General features: G+C 38.9%; 1 protein-coding gene and 1 long non-coding RNA gene across 3 annotated transcripts in view; one reads left to right on the top strand and one right to left on the bottom strand.

The window, feature by feature from the left end:
* LOC113916992 overlaps nt 1-10753 on the bottom strand; it is a 62752-nt gene extending 51999 nt beyond the window's left edge. The window contains exon 1 of the long non-coding RNA XR_003518091.1: nt 10650-10753. This is a non-coding gene — a long non-coding RNA (uncharacterized LOC113916992). The remainder of the gene's footprint in view (nt 1-10649) is intronic.
* Nucleotides 10754-10933: 180 nt separating this feature from the next.
* Nucleotides 10934-14393, top strand: part of LYPLA1 (lysophospholipase 1) — a 29445-nt gene continuing 25985 nt past the window's right edge. The window contains exons 1-2 of one of the 2 annotated variants that reach the window (XM_027584135.1): nt 10934-11138; nt 12016-12047. In XM_027584135.1, coding sequence (XP_027439936.1) covers nt 11070-11138; nt 12016-12047 — 101 coding nt within the window. In that variant the 5' untranslated portion in view covers nt 10934-11069. The remainder of the gene's footprint in view (nt 11139-12015; nt 12048-14393) is intronic. The other variant, XM_027584044.1, reaches the window with a different exon arrangement.

The following is a 14393-nucleotide window of genomic DNA, read 5'->3' as shown; positions in this document are numbered from 1 at the left end:
TGTAAGATGAAGATACTGACACATCTAACCTTTCACACCTTTTTGCCCCCGCTACTTATAACTTCTTTTAGCTATATATTTTCTTTAACATTGTCATGGATATAAACAAGGAGCTACAATTACTGTACTTGCTCTCTCTCTAGAGCAATTTTCAGTATTTCTCTCTTTCAAAAGGGGCCACAAAGAACTGGCTTTCAGGCTGACAGGCTTTCTTTAAATTCAAGATCACAGACCCCAAATTGGTCATCTTATTTCAATGTTCTAGAAAACTTACTTTTTCACTCTCTACAATGATTATTTTGTACCTTCTTTCTCAGCCAATGATTTTCCCTTCTGCTTCAGAAAAAGAAGTCATGAGGTAAGGCATTTTTCCATATCCTGCTGCTAAATTTAAAATCCTTCCTATCACTGCATACATCTTCTATATATTAATTATACCTCAATAAAGCTGAAAAAAATTGAAATTCTCTGTTCTCTTAAATGAGTGCTGTGGTGCCTGGTGACGCAGTTGTTTTAAGCACCCAACTATTGGTTTCGGCTCAGGTCATGATCTCAAGGTCCCAGGATCTAGCTCCGAGTCAGGCAGAGTCTGCATGAGATTCTCTCTTCCTCTCCCTCTTCTGCTTGTGTTTCTTCTCTCTCTCTCAAATAAGTAAATATTTTTTTTAAAAATGAGTGCTGGTAAGCATTCAAGGCAGTTGACCACTTTGTCCTTGAAATACTTTCTTTGTTTGGTTTTCTGGATAGCCCACATTTTTGGTTTTCTTCTTCCATACTGTTTGATCTTTTTCACTTTTACTGGGTCCTCCTAAACTATCTGCCCTCTAAATGTTTAAATTTATATTTTCTATGCAGATATTCTCTTAAGGTGATCTTAAATGGTTTATAAATCCTCAGATTTATATCTGCACCTCAAATCTGAGTTCACCTTGTATGCATCCAGCTGCTTAATTGATATTTGACTAAGATGTCAAAAGGGGATTCTAGATTTCCAACTCTCTGCCACAATCTCCCCCAAACTTCTTTTCCCTTATATTCCCCACCTCAAATTGGCACCTCCATTTCCCTTGTTATTAAAGCCAAAAACCTCAGGGTCATTCTTTATGCCTATTTCTGTATTTCCACATTAACAAGACCAATCTCTTTGACGCACAAACACCATGATGATTCAACCCAACACCATCTTGCCTAGAATAATGCTACGGTCTACTGATGATCTCTTTTTACTTCCACTGCCACCCCCTTCCAGTCCATTCTCCAAAAGTAGTCAGAATGTCATTACTTTTCAGTGGCTTTACCTTGCACCTGAGTAAAATACAAACGTCCTACCATGGCTTATGAGAATCAGGCTGATCTGATTCCTTCTTGTCACTCTATCCTCAAAGTGCTGGGGGTACTTCAGTGAATGAAATAGGCAACTTATGGCGTATTCTGGGGTTTCTGAGGGAGGATACAATATATAAGTACAAATAAATAAAACTATTTCTGAGAATAAGGAGTACCATGGAGATAATTAAACAGGGGATTGTGTTACAGATTAACTTGTATTTGTGGTGTCTTTTAGACTGAGTGCTCAAAAATTGCCTCTCTGAAGGGACATTTGAACTGAATGACACAAAAGAATTTTTAACATTTTCTAAGCAAAGGTTTATTTCTTGGTTATATTATAATCTTACTGAAGATCAGCTGGGGACTCTGCTCCTTATCTATGTAATTCTAGGACTCAGGATGAGACAGCAGTCACATCCTGAAACTTGCAGGTTGCTGTGACAAATGGAAAGAGGATTCTGGAGGGTCTCACACCAGGAATGGAAAACTCTAGTCTGGAAGTGATACTTGTCTCTTCCACCTATTGATGTATGACTGGAACTACTCACATGACCTCACCCAAAACAAAAATCTGGGAAGTACAATCCTACCATGTCCTAGAACATAGAGAATCATAGATATTTGTTATTTATTTATTTATAGCATGAGCGGAGGGAGGGGCAGAAGGAAAGGAGAGAAAAAAGTCTCCAGCAGACTCTGAACTGAGTGTGGAGCCCGACTTGAGACTCAATCCCAGACCCCAAGATCACGACCTGAACCGAAATCAAGAGTTCAATGCCCAACAAACTGAAACATCCAGGCACCCCCAGAAATATTTGAAAAAAAAACGTTAAAAACTACCATAGTCCTTCATGTTCACAAAAGAAAATAAAAAAGAGGGAAAGGCACAGATGCATGCTTGGTAGTAGCAAGAATTCTCCTACAACTATAAATGCCATGGTATTGTTAGGTCTGATCCCTCTGTAGGTCTAGAATAGAAACAGAAGAGGGTTTGGTGAGACCTTCCAAATCTTGCTGGTATCCAATCCTAAGACTGAGGAAATGGTTTCCTACTATTTTATAGAGCTGGAAGACTGAGCACATAGAATGTTACCTAATTCTCCCTACTAATGATTCCAGTTTGCTCAGCTTCAGTCAAGCTGCCTTAAACTATTCTAAAAGTCAAGAACAGTCTGAAATATGTATACTCTCCATACCAACATTTCAGAGCAAAAATCAAATAAATGGGCACAAGACTGGCTCATTGATTTTTTATGACTAATTTCAAGAGTATTTCTTGCATATTACACATACATTTGGAAAGAGAACAAAAGGTTCATTCAAGGTTATAGATGCCACTAAGACATACATATTGTTTCTTCTAATTTTTTCATGGTTTCTTTGTCTTAAAAAAAAGAAAAGACCTTAACCCTTTGTCCTGTTTGAACTCTTTCTATTGTGAAATATTTCAAGACTGATGTTAAATATCTGAATACCTATGTACATACCACCCACCTTATGAAATAAAATAGTATGTGTGTGTATATATATTATATATATATATATATATATAGTTGTCTCTTTTTATAGTCACATTCCTCTTTCTGCCAGCTTCCCCAGAAATAGTCACTATTCTGAATTTAGAAGTTATCCTTCCTATGCATTTCTTTGTACTTTTACTATATCTCTATATATCCATTATCAATATATAATATTTTGAGATTTTGGCTTCTGGAAATGATGGGGTAAAAACAACTGAATAATAATTTTAAAAAAGAACAAGATTTATCCTCCCAGCACACACAACTAAGCAACCAGACAAAATACACAGCATAATGGTTTTCATCTATTAGACAACAGGCACTACTTCTCTGAGGAAAATGAAACAAAAGATTTGAACTATGTTATTGCTCCAACGTATAGCCTGGAAAGAATTTGCAGGGAGGAAGTACCCAAATAGAGCCCTGGGGTCTCCCAGAGGTGAAGAGACAGAGTCCGTACAAGGAAAGCCCACTAGCATTTATAGAATCAAGTATGAGAGAAGAGAAAGCTGCACAGGGAGAGCTCCAAATGAATATTGGTCACACATATGTTTGAAGAAACTACTTAAGATGAGGAAAAAAACAGGAGAAAGATTCAAGCAGAGCCTTTCCTGAGCTCAGACAGGGCTAGGAAAACTTTGTTATCACTAGCGCACACACACACACAAATCTCCTCCCACAAGGACTTTCTCAAAATGGTACTGCCTAAGTGTTGGGACCAAATCAGTCCTACACTGTAGTGGACCCAACTAGCAAAGCAAAAAAGCAAGCCTCAAATATACCAACTGAACAAGTGACTTAACTGCATTCCAAAACAAAGACTAAAAATATTTTAGGTAAAAAAATGCAGAAACTCCAACAACTAACAAAATAACAAAAGTAATATCCATAATATTTGGCATTTTGTAAAAAAAAAATTACCAGATATGCAAAGAGGCAAGAAAGAAATGAAACTTAAAAACCAATCCATATAAATAGACCCAGAAATGACAGAGATGATAGAAATAGTTGGCAAGGGGCGCCTGGGTGGCTCAGTTGTTAAGCATCTGCCTTCTGCTCAGGTCATGAAACCAGGGTCCTGGGATTGAGTCCCACATCGGGCTCCCTGCTCTGTGGGTGGGGGCCTGCTTCTCCCTCTCCCACTCCCCCTGCTTGTGTTCCCTCTCTCGCTATCTCTCTTTGTCAAAAAATAAATAAAATGTTTAAAAAAAAAGAAATAGTTGGCAAGAATGTTTAAACAGTTAGAATATCTTTCATATGTCCAAGAAAGAGGAACGATGAGCATTTTAAGGAGATATGAAAGATGTTAAAAAAAATCTATTGCCCAACAATGTAAATATACTTAACCCTACTGAACTGTACATACACTTATAAATGGTTAAGATGGTAAATTTTATGTTATGTGTTTCACCACAGTTAAGAACTTTGCTAGTCTAAAAGACAACAAACAAAACCACAAATAAATGTCTAGAGGTGAAAAATATAATGTTTGAAAAGAAAATGGTATGGATAACATTACCAACAAGTTATACACTGTAGAAAAAGATTAACAAACTTAAAGCCTTAATAGAAATCATCTAAAATGAAACAGAGGAAGGACAGGGAAAAAATGTATCAGTGAGCTGTAGAACAACAACAAGTATCCTAACATGAGATAGAATTGCATTCCCAGAAAGGAGAGACAATGGGAAAAGAAATTTTGAAGAACTAATGGACAAAATTTTTCCAAATTTAATTAAAATGATTAACTCATATGTCCAAGAAGCACAATAAGCCCCAAGCAGAATAAACTAGAAAACAACCACCAAGGTACCTGATAATTATATTGCTGATAAAAATATATAAATATATTATATTGATATATATATAATTACATATATCTATCAGTGATAGGGAAAAAACTTAAAAGCAGCCAGAAAAACAAGACATGTATAGAAAAATGAAGGTAGGAATGACAACAGATTTCTCATTGGAAGGAATGAGAACCAGAAGACAATGAGGCAACACCTTTAAAATGCTGAAACACCATAGCCACCTAAAATTCTATATATAGTAAATATACATTTCAGGAATGAAAGTGAAATAAGGACTATTTCAGATATATCAAAGCTTTAATTCATTTGAATAAATGTTTGTACATGATGTGAGATAGCTGTCCAACTTCCTTCTTTTGTGTGTGGATATCCAGTGGACAACTAATTTTTGACAAAGATACCAAGGGACTTCAAAGAGGAAATTATAATCTTTTCAGTGAATGATGATGGACAATCAGCCATATGCAAAAATAGTCTCAGTCATCATTTCATACCACATGACAATAGTAGTTCAAGATTGATCATAATAAATATCCTTAATATAAGAGCTAAAATTATAAATCTTCTAGAAAAAAACATAGGAGAAAATCTTAGTGATTTGGGGTTAAGCAAAAATTTCTTAAAGCACTAAAATAAAATGCATAAACTATAAAAGAAAAATTGATAAATTTGACTTTTTAAAACTTCTCTTTAAAAGACACTTAAGAATGAAAAGTTCAGTCACAGATTGGGAGAAAGTATTTTTTAAAACATGTATCTGACAAAGTATTTGTATCTAGAATAAATATATAATTCTTACAACACAATAATGTTGAGACAACCCAGTTAAAACATGAACAAAAGATTTGATCAGATATGTAAAATAACTATTTTGGAAAATATTTTGCCAAGTTTTTAAAGACTTTAACGCTTCACCTTCCACATGATTCAGCAGTCCCACTCCTAGAGAAATGTGAGCTTATGTTCACATGAAAACTTGTACAGGATTGGTAAGATAGTAGCTTTCTTTGTAATAGCACCAAACTGGAAACAACTCAAATGTCCATCAACAGTTGAACAGATAAACAAATCATGGTATGTAATGGAATGCTACTTGGCAATTTAAAAATGAACAACTGATAAAACAATATGGATAGATCTCTAAATAGTGATGCTGAGTGAAAGAAGTGCTAGAAAATGCAAATGAATCTACTATGACAAAATAATCAGAGGTTTCCTGGGGATGTGCCATAGAGGGAAGAGATAAGAATAGATTATAAACTGGCCCAAGAGACCTTTTTTTTAATAATTTTTTTTAAGATTTTATTTATTTGAGAGAGAGTGAGCACGAGAAGGAAGGAGGTGTAGAGGGAGGGGGAGAAGCAGACTTACCCATGAGCAGGGAAGTCTGACGCAGAGCCCAGGACCCTGAGATCTTGAACTGAGCTGAAGGCAGACACTTAACCAAGTGAGCCACGCACGCGCCCTGAGCCCAAGAGAACTGTGTGCAATGGATATGTTCATTATTTTGATTGTAGTGATAGTTTCAGGAGTATATAATAAAACAAAACTCATTAAATTGTGCACTTTATATATGTGCAGTTCATTGTAAGTCACTTTAGATCTCAATAAAACTGCTGAAAGAAACAATACATGGTATTTTAATGTGTTTTTTAAACTTATTGTAAAGTTTTATTTTTTGTTTGTAGTTTGTTCTTTAAAAATTCAACATTGTTTTTGAAATCTGCTCATGTTGCTGTATTTACCTATCATTCATACATTTTCACCTTTGTATAACATTTCATCATATGAATATAATAGTATATTCATCTATTTTCCTGTCAATGAGTGTTTAGGTAACTATCGGTTTTTCACTTTACGAAGCGATGCTTTTAATATTCCTATATGTCTCTCTGTGCACATATATGTGAGGTTTTCCAAGGTATGCCCTGAAGTAGAGTTGTTGGTCATACCTACCGTTAACCTTAAAAATAAAAGCTGGTTATTTTACCAGCAAAAGATGGATTTATTCAGGAATAAAAAGAGAATTATAATCTGGGACAAATAAGCAATGGCAAAACCATAGGCAAGTTTGGGGAACAAAGGAGAGGTACCCTTTTTTAAGGAGAAAAGGGGTAAGTTGGGAAGGTTGCTATAAACTGAAAATCCACTGGAGTAAATTGGGAATTTGATTTCCTGGGCCTTCTCATTGTCTGAGCTGTTGTGGGGGGCGGGGCAGGGGATAGGAGTACCCACCTGCAAGATTAAGTTCTGGTAAATTCCCATCTGTCTCTTCCTATTGGGTCTGCTACTGACTAGGAGTGGCAGGGCAGAGCTTCCCCTGCCAAAACCTACACATTCCATTTTAGTGAGGTTTCATGTTACCAATTTTCACACTACACACATCTGCAGCTTCACTAGATCTTTCCAAATTGTTCTGCAGTTTCATTCAAGTTTGTACTTTCATCAGCAGTGTAGAAAGTTAAACCATGTTCTGTTCTTTCTAACATCACTGGTCTAAAGTAGTAAATTGTTTTAATTTGCATTACTTTAATGATTAGAAAAGTTGGGCACTTCCCTGTCAGTCATTTGGATTTCCTCTTCTGGATATTGCTACAATTTGGTGGGAGGAATAAGAGGAGTAATGGAGGAGCCATCTGAATTTTCTCTCAAATGTAGTCAGTTATTCTGATATCATTTGCTGAAAAACTGTCATTTCTCTACTGATTTGAAATGTCACCCTTAACATCTACTTATTTCTCCTGTGTGTTTCATTTTTTTTCTTGGAGTTTTAATTCTGTTCTAGAAATAAATCCAAGCAGGGCACCTGGGTAGCTCGGTCAGTTAAGCAGGTAAGCATCTGCCTTTGGCTCCAGTCATGATCTCAGGGTCCTTGGATTGAGCCCCACATTGGGCTCCCTGCTCAGTGGGGAGTTTGCTTTTCCCTCTCCTGCTCCCCTTGCTTGTGCTCTCCCTTTCTGTCAAATAAATAAATAAAATCTTAAAAAAAAAAGGAAGAAATCTGAGCAAGTAAGGGAATTCAGTAAATGATCCAATCTATTCGTTCCTTCTTATATTGGTAATTTACTACTATAACTTCTAGATGATGTGATGGGGGGGAAAACTTTTTCTCTACACTCTTAGGCTCAGCAACTGAAGACTTTTAAATTGAATTGACAAAAGACAGATTAACAGGAGAAGAAGGCTTATTTCATATGTATATGTGGGGGGGGCTCACAGAAACTATGAGAGAACTCTAAAGAGTTGGAACACTTGGCTGGCTCAGTCAATGGAACATGCAACTCTTGATCTTGGGGTCAATGAGATCGAGCCCCACATTGGTCTTAGAAATCACTTAAGGAAAAAAAAACTCTGAAGAGGCAGTCAGACAAGGAGGCTTATGTACAATCTTAAGAAAGGGAAATAAATTTGTGGAGAAATAACAAGACAAAGGAAAAGGGTTTTGAGCTTCTAGGTGTAGTAAATTGGGAAATGTAAACTTGTAGGGGAACTAATGGAAGGTAAAGCTTATTTTGCAAAGTTTGTTTGTGAAATTCCACTTTGGTTCCAACTGTCTTCTTTGTGGCCATAAAACTCACCCAGAAGAGATTTATGGCAGTCTTTCTTTCTTTTCTTTCTTTTCTTTCTTTCTTTCTTTTTCTTTCTTTCTTCTTTCTTCTTTCTTTCTTTCTTTCTTTCTTTCTTTCTTTTTCTTTCTTTCTTTCTTCCTTCCTTCCTTCCTTCCTTCCTCCCTCCCTCCCTCCCTTCCTTTTTCTTTCCTTTCTTTCCTTTCTTTCTTTCTTTCTTTTCTTTCTTTCTTCCTTCTTTCTTTCCTTCCTTCCTTCTTTCCTCCCTCCCTCTCTCTTTCTTTCTCTTTCTTTTCTTTCTTTCTCTCTCTTTTTCTTCCTTCCTTCTTTTTTTGGAAAATTTTATTTATTTAGAGCAAGAGAGCATACACATGCCAGTGTGAGGTGGGGAAGGGGCTGAGGGAGAGAGGGAATCTCACGCAGCCAACTGTGTGCTGAGCATGGAGCCCAAGACAGGGCTCAATCTCATGACCCTGATATCCTGACCTGAGCTGAAACCAAGAGTCAAACACTTAATCAACTGAGCCACCCAGGTGCCTCAGCTGTCCTCATTTCTTTTTTTTTTTAAGATTTTATTTATTTATTTGAGAAAGAGAGCACATGAGAGGGGGGGAGGGTCAGAGGGAGAAACAGACTCCCTGCAGAGCCGGGAGCCCGATGCGGGACTCGATCCAGGAACTCCAGGATCACGACCAGAGCCGAAGGCAGTCGCCCAACAACTGAGCCACCCAGGCGTCCCAGCTGTCCTCGTTTCTTAGAAGTTTCTGTTCTTAGATAAAGGAAACTCCTAGAGGGCTTCTTTCTTCATCTATTGATTCTCAGTGGCCTTAACACAAAATAATCATATAACCAAATGGCATAATTTGAGGTGGTATATTCTGATCCCATTCAATGTCATACATTTAGTAGGGCTGGTACCTTCAATTACTCTATTTCTTTTTTATTATTCCTGGATTTTCCTGCATGTCTATTCTCCCATGTTTATGAATTTTAGACTAATTTTATAAATTAGGATATTTGAGTTATTAAAAAATAATTATTACAGTATAAGTTATTGGGATTTTAATTGGGAGTACATTGCATTGGTAGTAATTCTGAGCAAATTAATAAACTTATAATAGTGCATCTTCCTATCCACTTACTTGACTTTTTTGTATGTTGGTGGCTTCATGCTTTGCTGATATAGTTCTGATATATTCTTGCTAAGTTTTGCCTGAACATATTTTTTAAAACTTCTATTGTAAATATTTTTTTCCATTACTTATTCCAACCAGCTATTATTTGTAGCTAGAAAAACTATTCATTTTTGTATATTGATTTAGTAATTAGCTATATTGCCTAGTTTTCTTGTAATTTTTAAATAGCTTTTGTTAAGTTTTCCCTTTGTGTAACTGATGTGGGAAACAAAGGCAAAGAAAACAATTAAATTTCCTTACTGCCTACAGCCCACTGACAAGTCCTGTAAACAGGTAGAGTGACTTTTCCTCTGGGAGTTCAGCTGCCTCCATGTTAAAATTTTAGCTTAACATTATCCAACCCCCCAGGATCCTGTAAGTCTACTTTAACATATAAAAATTCCTTTGGAAACTTCCTTCATCTCTATGCCCCTTGATATATATTAGCAATCATCTCCCAAGCATATGACCCACTGATATACATCTGAAGGGTCTCATGACTAGGGTTTTACTATACAGTAATAAATGACCTTTTCCTAACAAATGATACATACTAGGGAATATGTCACGTTCACAGTAAGAGCCACAGATAGTTTTTCTCTCTATTTATATCACAACCAAATACTTAAAAGCCTGACATAAGCACGTGTACTCCAACGTGAAATGAGTCACATTATCATTTTCAATAAATCAGCATCAACTTAACATTTCTGAATTCTCAGCACTCAAAACCATGACGTCATAAAAAACAGTACGAATAAGATTCCCCAATCCTTCAGCATTCTGGTGATCATGTGAATTAAAGTGGAGTGGGTTTTTTAAAGCCTTTTGTTCACCAACTTCCTTCCCTATTTTAGACTACTCCCTAAATATCGTATACATCCTTTTAAGTTTCTCCACTGAATTGTGACCTTCTGAAGGTCAGGGCATTTTGCCTTTAAGTGTTTCAGTCTCTTATCCCCTCCCAGATCCTACCAAGTGTTTGATATGCTTTGAGCTCCCCTCCACAGCCCCCCTCAAACCCAGTGCAGGAAAGAGGCCCGTCCAGTCTCGTGCTTAAGTCAGTACAGTGTCAATATCCGTCAGTCATAATTGTGGATCCTCGATGCAACTGTTTTCCTTTCCCGCTGAGGTTTAAAGGAGGAGGGGAATCAACCCCCAAACTACACACTGGCTAGCTCCGAATGGAAATAAGGCAAAACCTTACGAACGAGTACACCCCGGCCTTAGGAAATAAAGGAGTACCTGGGGCTGGATACGACTGGCTTTGGGGATAATTCTTTTCACTACTGGGCCCCGAGGCCGGCAGCGTGGTCCCGGGAGGCTTCCCTAGGGTGGTCATCCGCACAGAGCACGCGCGGGCCACGGGTTACGAGGCACTAGAAGGTCAGCTCCGTTCGCTTCTCGGTCGCAGCCAATTGGGCGTAGCTGGGCATTGTGACACGCCGAGGGAAAGAGCGGCGGGGGAGGGGCAGGCGGACAGGACCTTCGGAGCGCCCGAGCGCGGAGCAGGCGCAGGGCGGCGCGGCGCCTCTTTGGCGCGCACGCGCCTGAGCGCGCGCCCGGAGGGGCGGGCCGGGAGTTGCCGCTCGCACGCCCTTGGGCAGCGGCCGGGCGCCCGTTGTCCGTTTTGCTTCCGACGCGCGCAGTCAGTGGAGCTGGTGTATGTGCGGCAATAACATGTCTGCCCCGCTTCCCGCCACCGTGCCCGCGGTCCGGAAAGCCACCGCTGCGGTGAGTGGCGGCGGCCAGGGTTCGGAGGGGCCCGCTCGGCCCGCTGCGGGCTACTGCCTCTGGCGCGGGGTTGGGATCTCAGGCGGGTAGGGGACCGGTGGGTTGGGGGCCCTCTGCCCTGCCCGGCGTGGAGGGAGTGGGGTACGGTGGGGATAGTTGGCTCGGCCCGGGCCCGTGTTGCGGCCGGGGTGGAGGATCCGCATCCCCCCTCCCCCCGCCCCCGCCAAGCAGCCCCTGAACCCGAGTCCCCTGCATTGCGGAGCGCGTGCGGCCCGCGGGACCCCCGGACCTTCCCCACCCCCACCCCCTTTCCCAGCTTGGAGGCTTTGGCGTTAGTGGAGAGGCGCCCTAACACGAGGTGACTTTATAGCGTGTTTCTGTCTCGTTTGTGGATGAGAAAATCATTTTCTTACTTTGCATTCTTGTTCTAAATTAAAGAAGTTGGAAGATTGCGTGTCTCACAAAATCAGAGGGTTTTTTTTTTTTTTAAGGAAACTTGTGTATGAGGCTCTCAAACTTATTTTTAACCCCACATCCCCCTCTCCTTTTTGCGATGGAAAAATTTACAGCCTTTGTGAGAGATTTTCATGGTTTGACTTGACAGAGACAAACTCTTAGAATGTGGTTGGTGATCATTTGCACTTAAGAATGTCTAACTGGGACCTCCTTAAGTGCTAAAACGCCACATTAATTATCTTAGGAACTCAAGGAGAGAAGTTAAGGATTTTTGTCATTTAAGAGGTCTGGAGAGATTAATTAACTTGCTGAGGGCAGTATTCTGTAATTCTGGCATCCACCTTAACCAAAACTTCAGTGTGTAACAATTCTATGTGGGTTTATTTTGGCATTGCTTATTAATTTTTCTCTTCTCTTATAGGTGATTTTCCTTCATGGATTGGGAGATACAGGGTACGTACCCTTATTAGTAACAGTAATGAAATGGGGTTATGCAACTCTATACCATGAAATGTTTATTTAAGAACTCTAGGAATGTATAAAAGAAGATTCGTAGTCCTATTTACAGTCCAGGAATAAGATGCAACCTTTTCCTTTTTGAAAACTCCCAGAATTTTTCTCTCATCATCTTAAATTTCTCATACTCAACTCATGTTTCTGGAACATGTTAAATTGCAAACTCCTTGAGTTGCTATGGGTATTAGATGCCAGAGATGGGTGGAATGTTGCACACAGAGACAGTTTGCAATTGAGAGCTCTCTACAGGAGTTAAAATTTCAGGGCAGGTTGAGAAGTAGTTGATTTTGATAAGGAAGTAATAGTAATGTGTGGTATACAGCATTCTGATTGAGTGCTTCGGTATTCCCTTAGAAGAAAAAATCAGTTGAAGTGCAGAGGAGGCCACTCGAAGATTTATTTGGAGTCTGATCAAACAAATTTTGCTGTGCTAACTTTAGATAATATGACTTATCTTTCTTTAGGCTTTTTCTCTATTGAGATTTTTTTTTTTTTTTAATCTAAAGCTGTGATTGTCAGGGAACCCAGCTGGCTCAGTCCATAGAGAGTACAGCCCTTGATCTCAGGGTTGTGAGTTCAAGCCCCACATTGGGTATGGAGCAGTAACAAGCAGTGATTTTCTATTTGAAACTTGGGCAAAAGTGTTGTTACAAAATTACAGAACTGGAGGAAAACTGCAGATAAATAAATTTTAATAAAGTAGCCAAAAAACTATTAAATCTTCTTTACAAGGAGGCATTGGGCTAGACTGTTAAAAGTGATTCCTAATATTCTTTAATGCCAACTAGGTAGAAGTTTATGACATACCTTGTATGGGGCTAGGGAAAAGGTTAGCAGGACTCTTTTGGCAATCAGGTAGTCTTGTGAAAATGACAGACCCAGGGGCGCATGGGTGGCTGACTTGCTTAAGCGTCTGCGTAACCGGCTCAGGTTATGATCTCGGGATCCTCCGATTGAGTCCCGCATTGGGCTCTCTGCTCTGCAGAGAGCCTGCTTCTCCCTCTCCCGCTCCTGCTGCTCTTCTCTCTCTCTCTCTCTCTCTCCCTCAAATAAATAAATAAAATCTTCAAAAAAAAATGACAGACCTGTTTCACTATTTATTTAAAAAGAGACTTAACAAAGCTCTCTTTTACAACCAAACCTTTCTTAATGCTGAGAGTTAGGGAAGAACTTGCTACCCTGTAACTTTCCCATCAAGGAGATCCAGGCCTGAATAATCAGTCCAGGAGAAGCAAGTTTCAGTGTAGGAACGTTCTTTGTGGACCCCAAATTAGCCAGATTCCATGGACTGAAATTAAAGAGTGAACATGATGAAGGAAACGAACAATGTGAGATTAAAAATACCAAGAGTATCCATGGCTTCTTGACTAAGAATTAAGTTTATATAAAAAATTAAAGATCTCCAATTCTAAAAATACTTTGTGAGATAGTCTAAAGAAAAGCTGACTCGGGGTTCCTGGGTTGCTCAGTTGGTTAAGCATCTGAATCTTGATTTCACCTCAGGTCATGATCTCAGGCTGGTGAGATGGAGCCCTGCATTGGGCTCCACACTGGGCATGGAGCCTGCTTAAGATTCTCTCCCTCTCACTATGCTCCCCACCTATCTTTCTCTCTTTCTCTCTCTCCCCCCTCTTAAAAAAAAAAAAAGGCAAGAAAAAAAGAAAATTTGTTCTGTCAATACATGTTGAAGTTCAGAACCAATCAATCCGACAAGTGGCAATTTTATGTTTATATTTGTCAGGTTAACTTTGAGGATGATGGGGATTAAGTGATTCAGTTTGTTGCTGTTAAGATGGACAGGTTTTGCTGTTTTTTTGGTTAAGGTTCTTTTTTGTGGAACTAGCCAGGGTGTACTGTCTAGTAACTTAGGTCTCAAGGTCTGTGTCTTTGAGATTCCTCATGAAAAAAGTGGTGGCCAAATAAGATTGAGAGACCTGTATAATTCTATATTTCATCAATTCTAATATGTAATTTTCCTCATATTTTTATGTTTCTGAGATTGGTACTAATTTTACTACATGTATGTTTATTGTGGTGGTGATTTTTTTTGCCTTAACCTATTTTTTCAGTGGTTCCCCTCATATTATGTCTTAGTGTCTAGGAAATATGTTATGGCATATTCTCCTCTTGAAAAAACTTACAGCATATGCACTAGCATGTTTAAAGTTCTGAAAAGTTTTATTGTAAAGAAACGTGACAACCAGAGTGTTCCTAATAACACGTATAATAAACTATGAAACTAGTATTCAAATAAACATATTTTAGACTATACTGTATGGCACG

This window comes from Zalophus californianus, chromosome 4 (genome assembly GCF_009762305.2).
Source record: "Zalophus californianus isolate mZalCal1 chromosome 4, mZalCal1.pri.v2, whole genome shotgun sequence".
Classification (NCBI taxonomy): domain Eukaryota; kingdom Metazoa; phylum Chordata; class Mammalia; order Carnivora; family Otariidae; genus Zalophus; species Zalophus californianus.
This window is presented reverse-complemented; position numbering and strand designations above follow the sequence as displayed.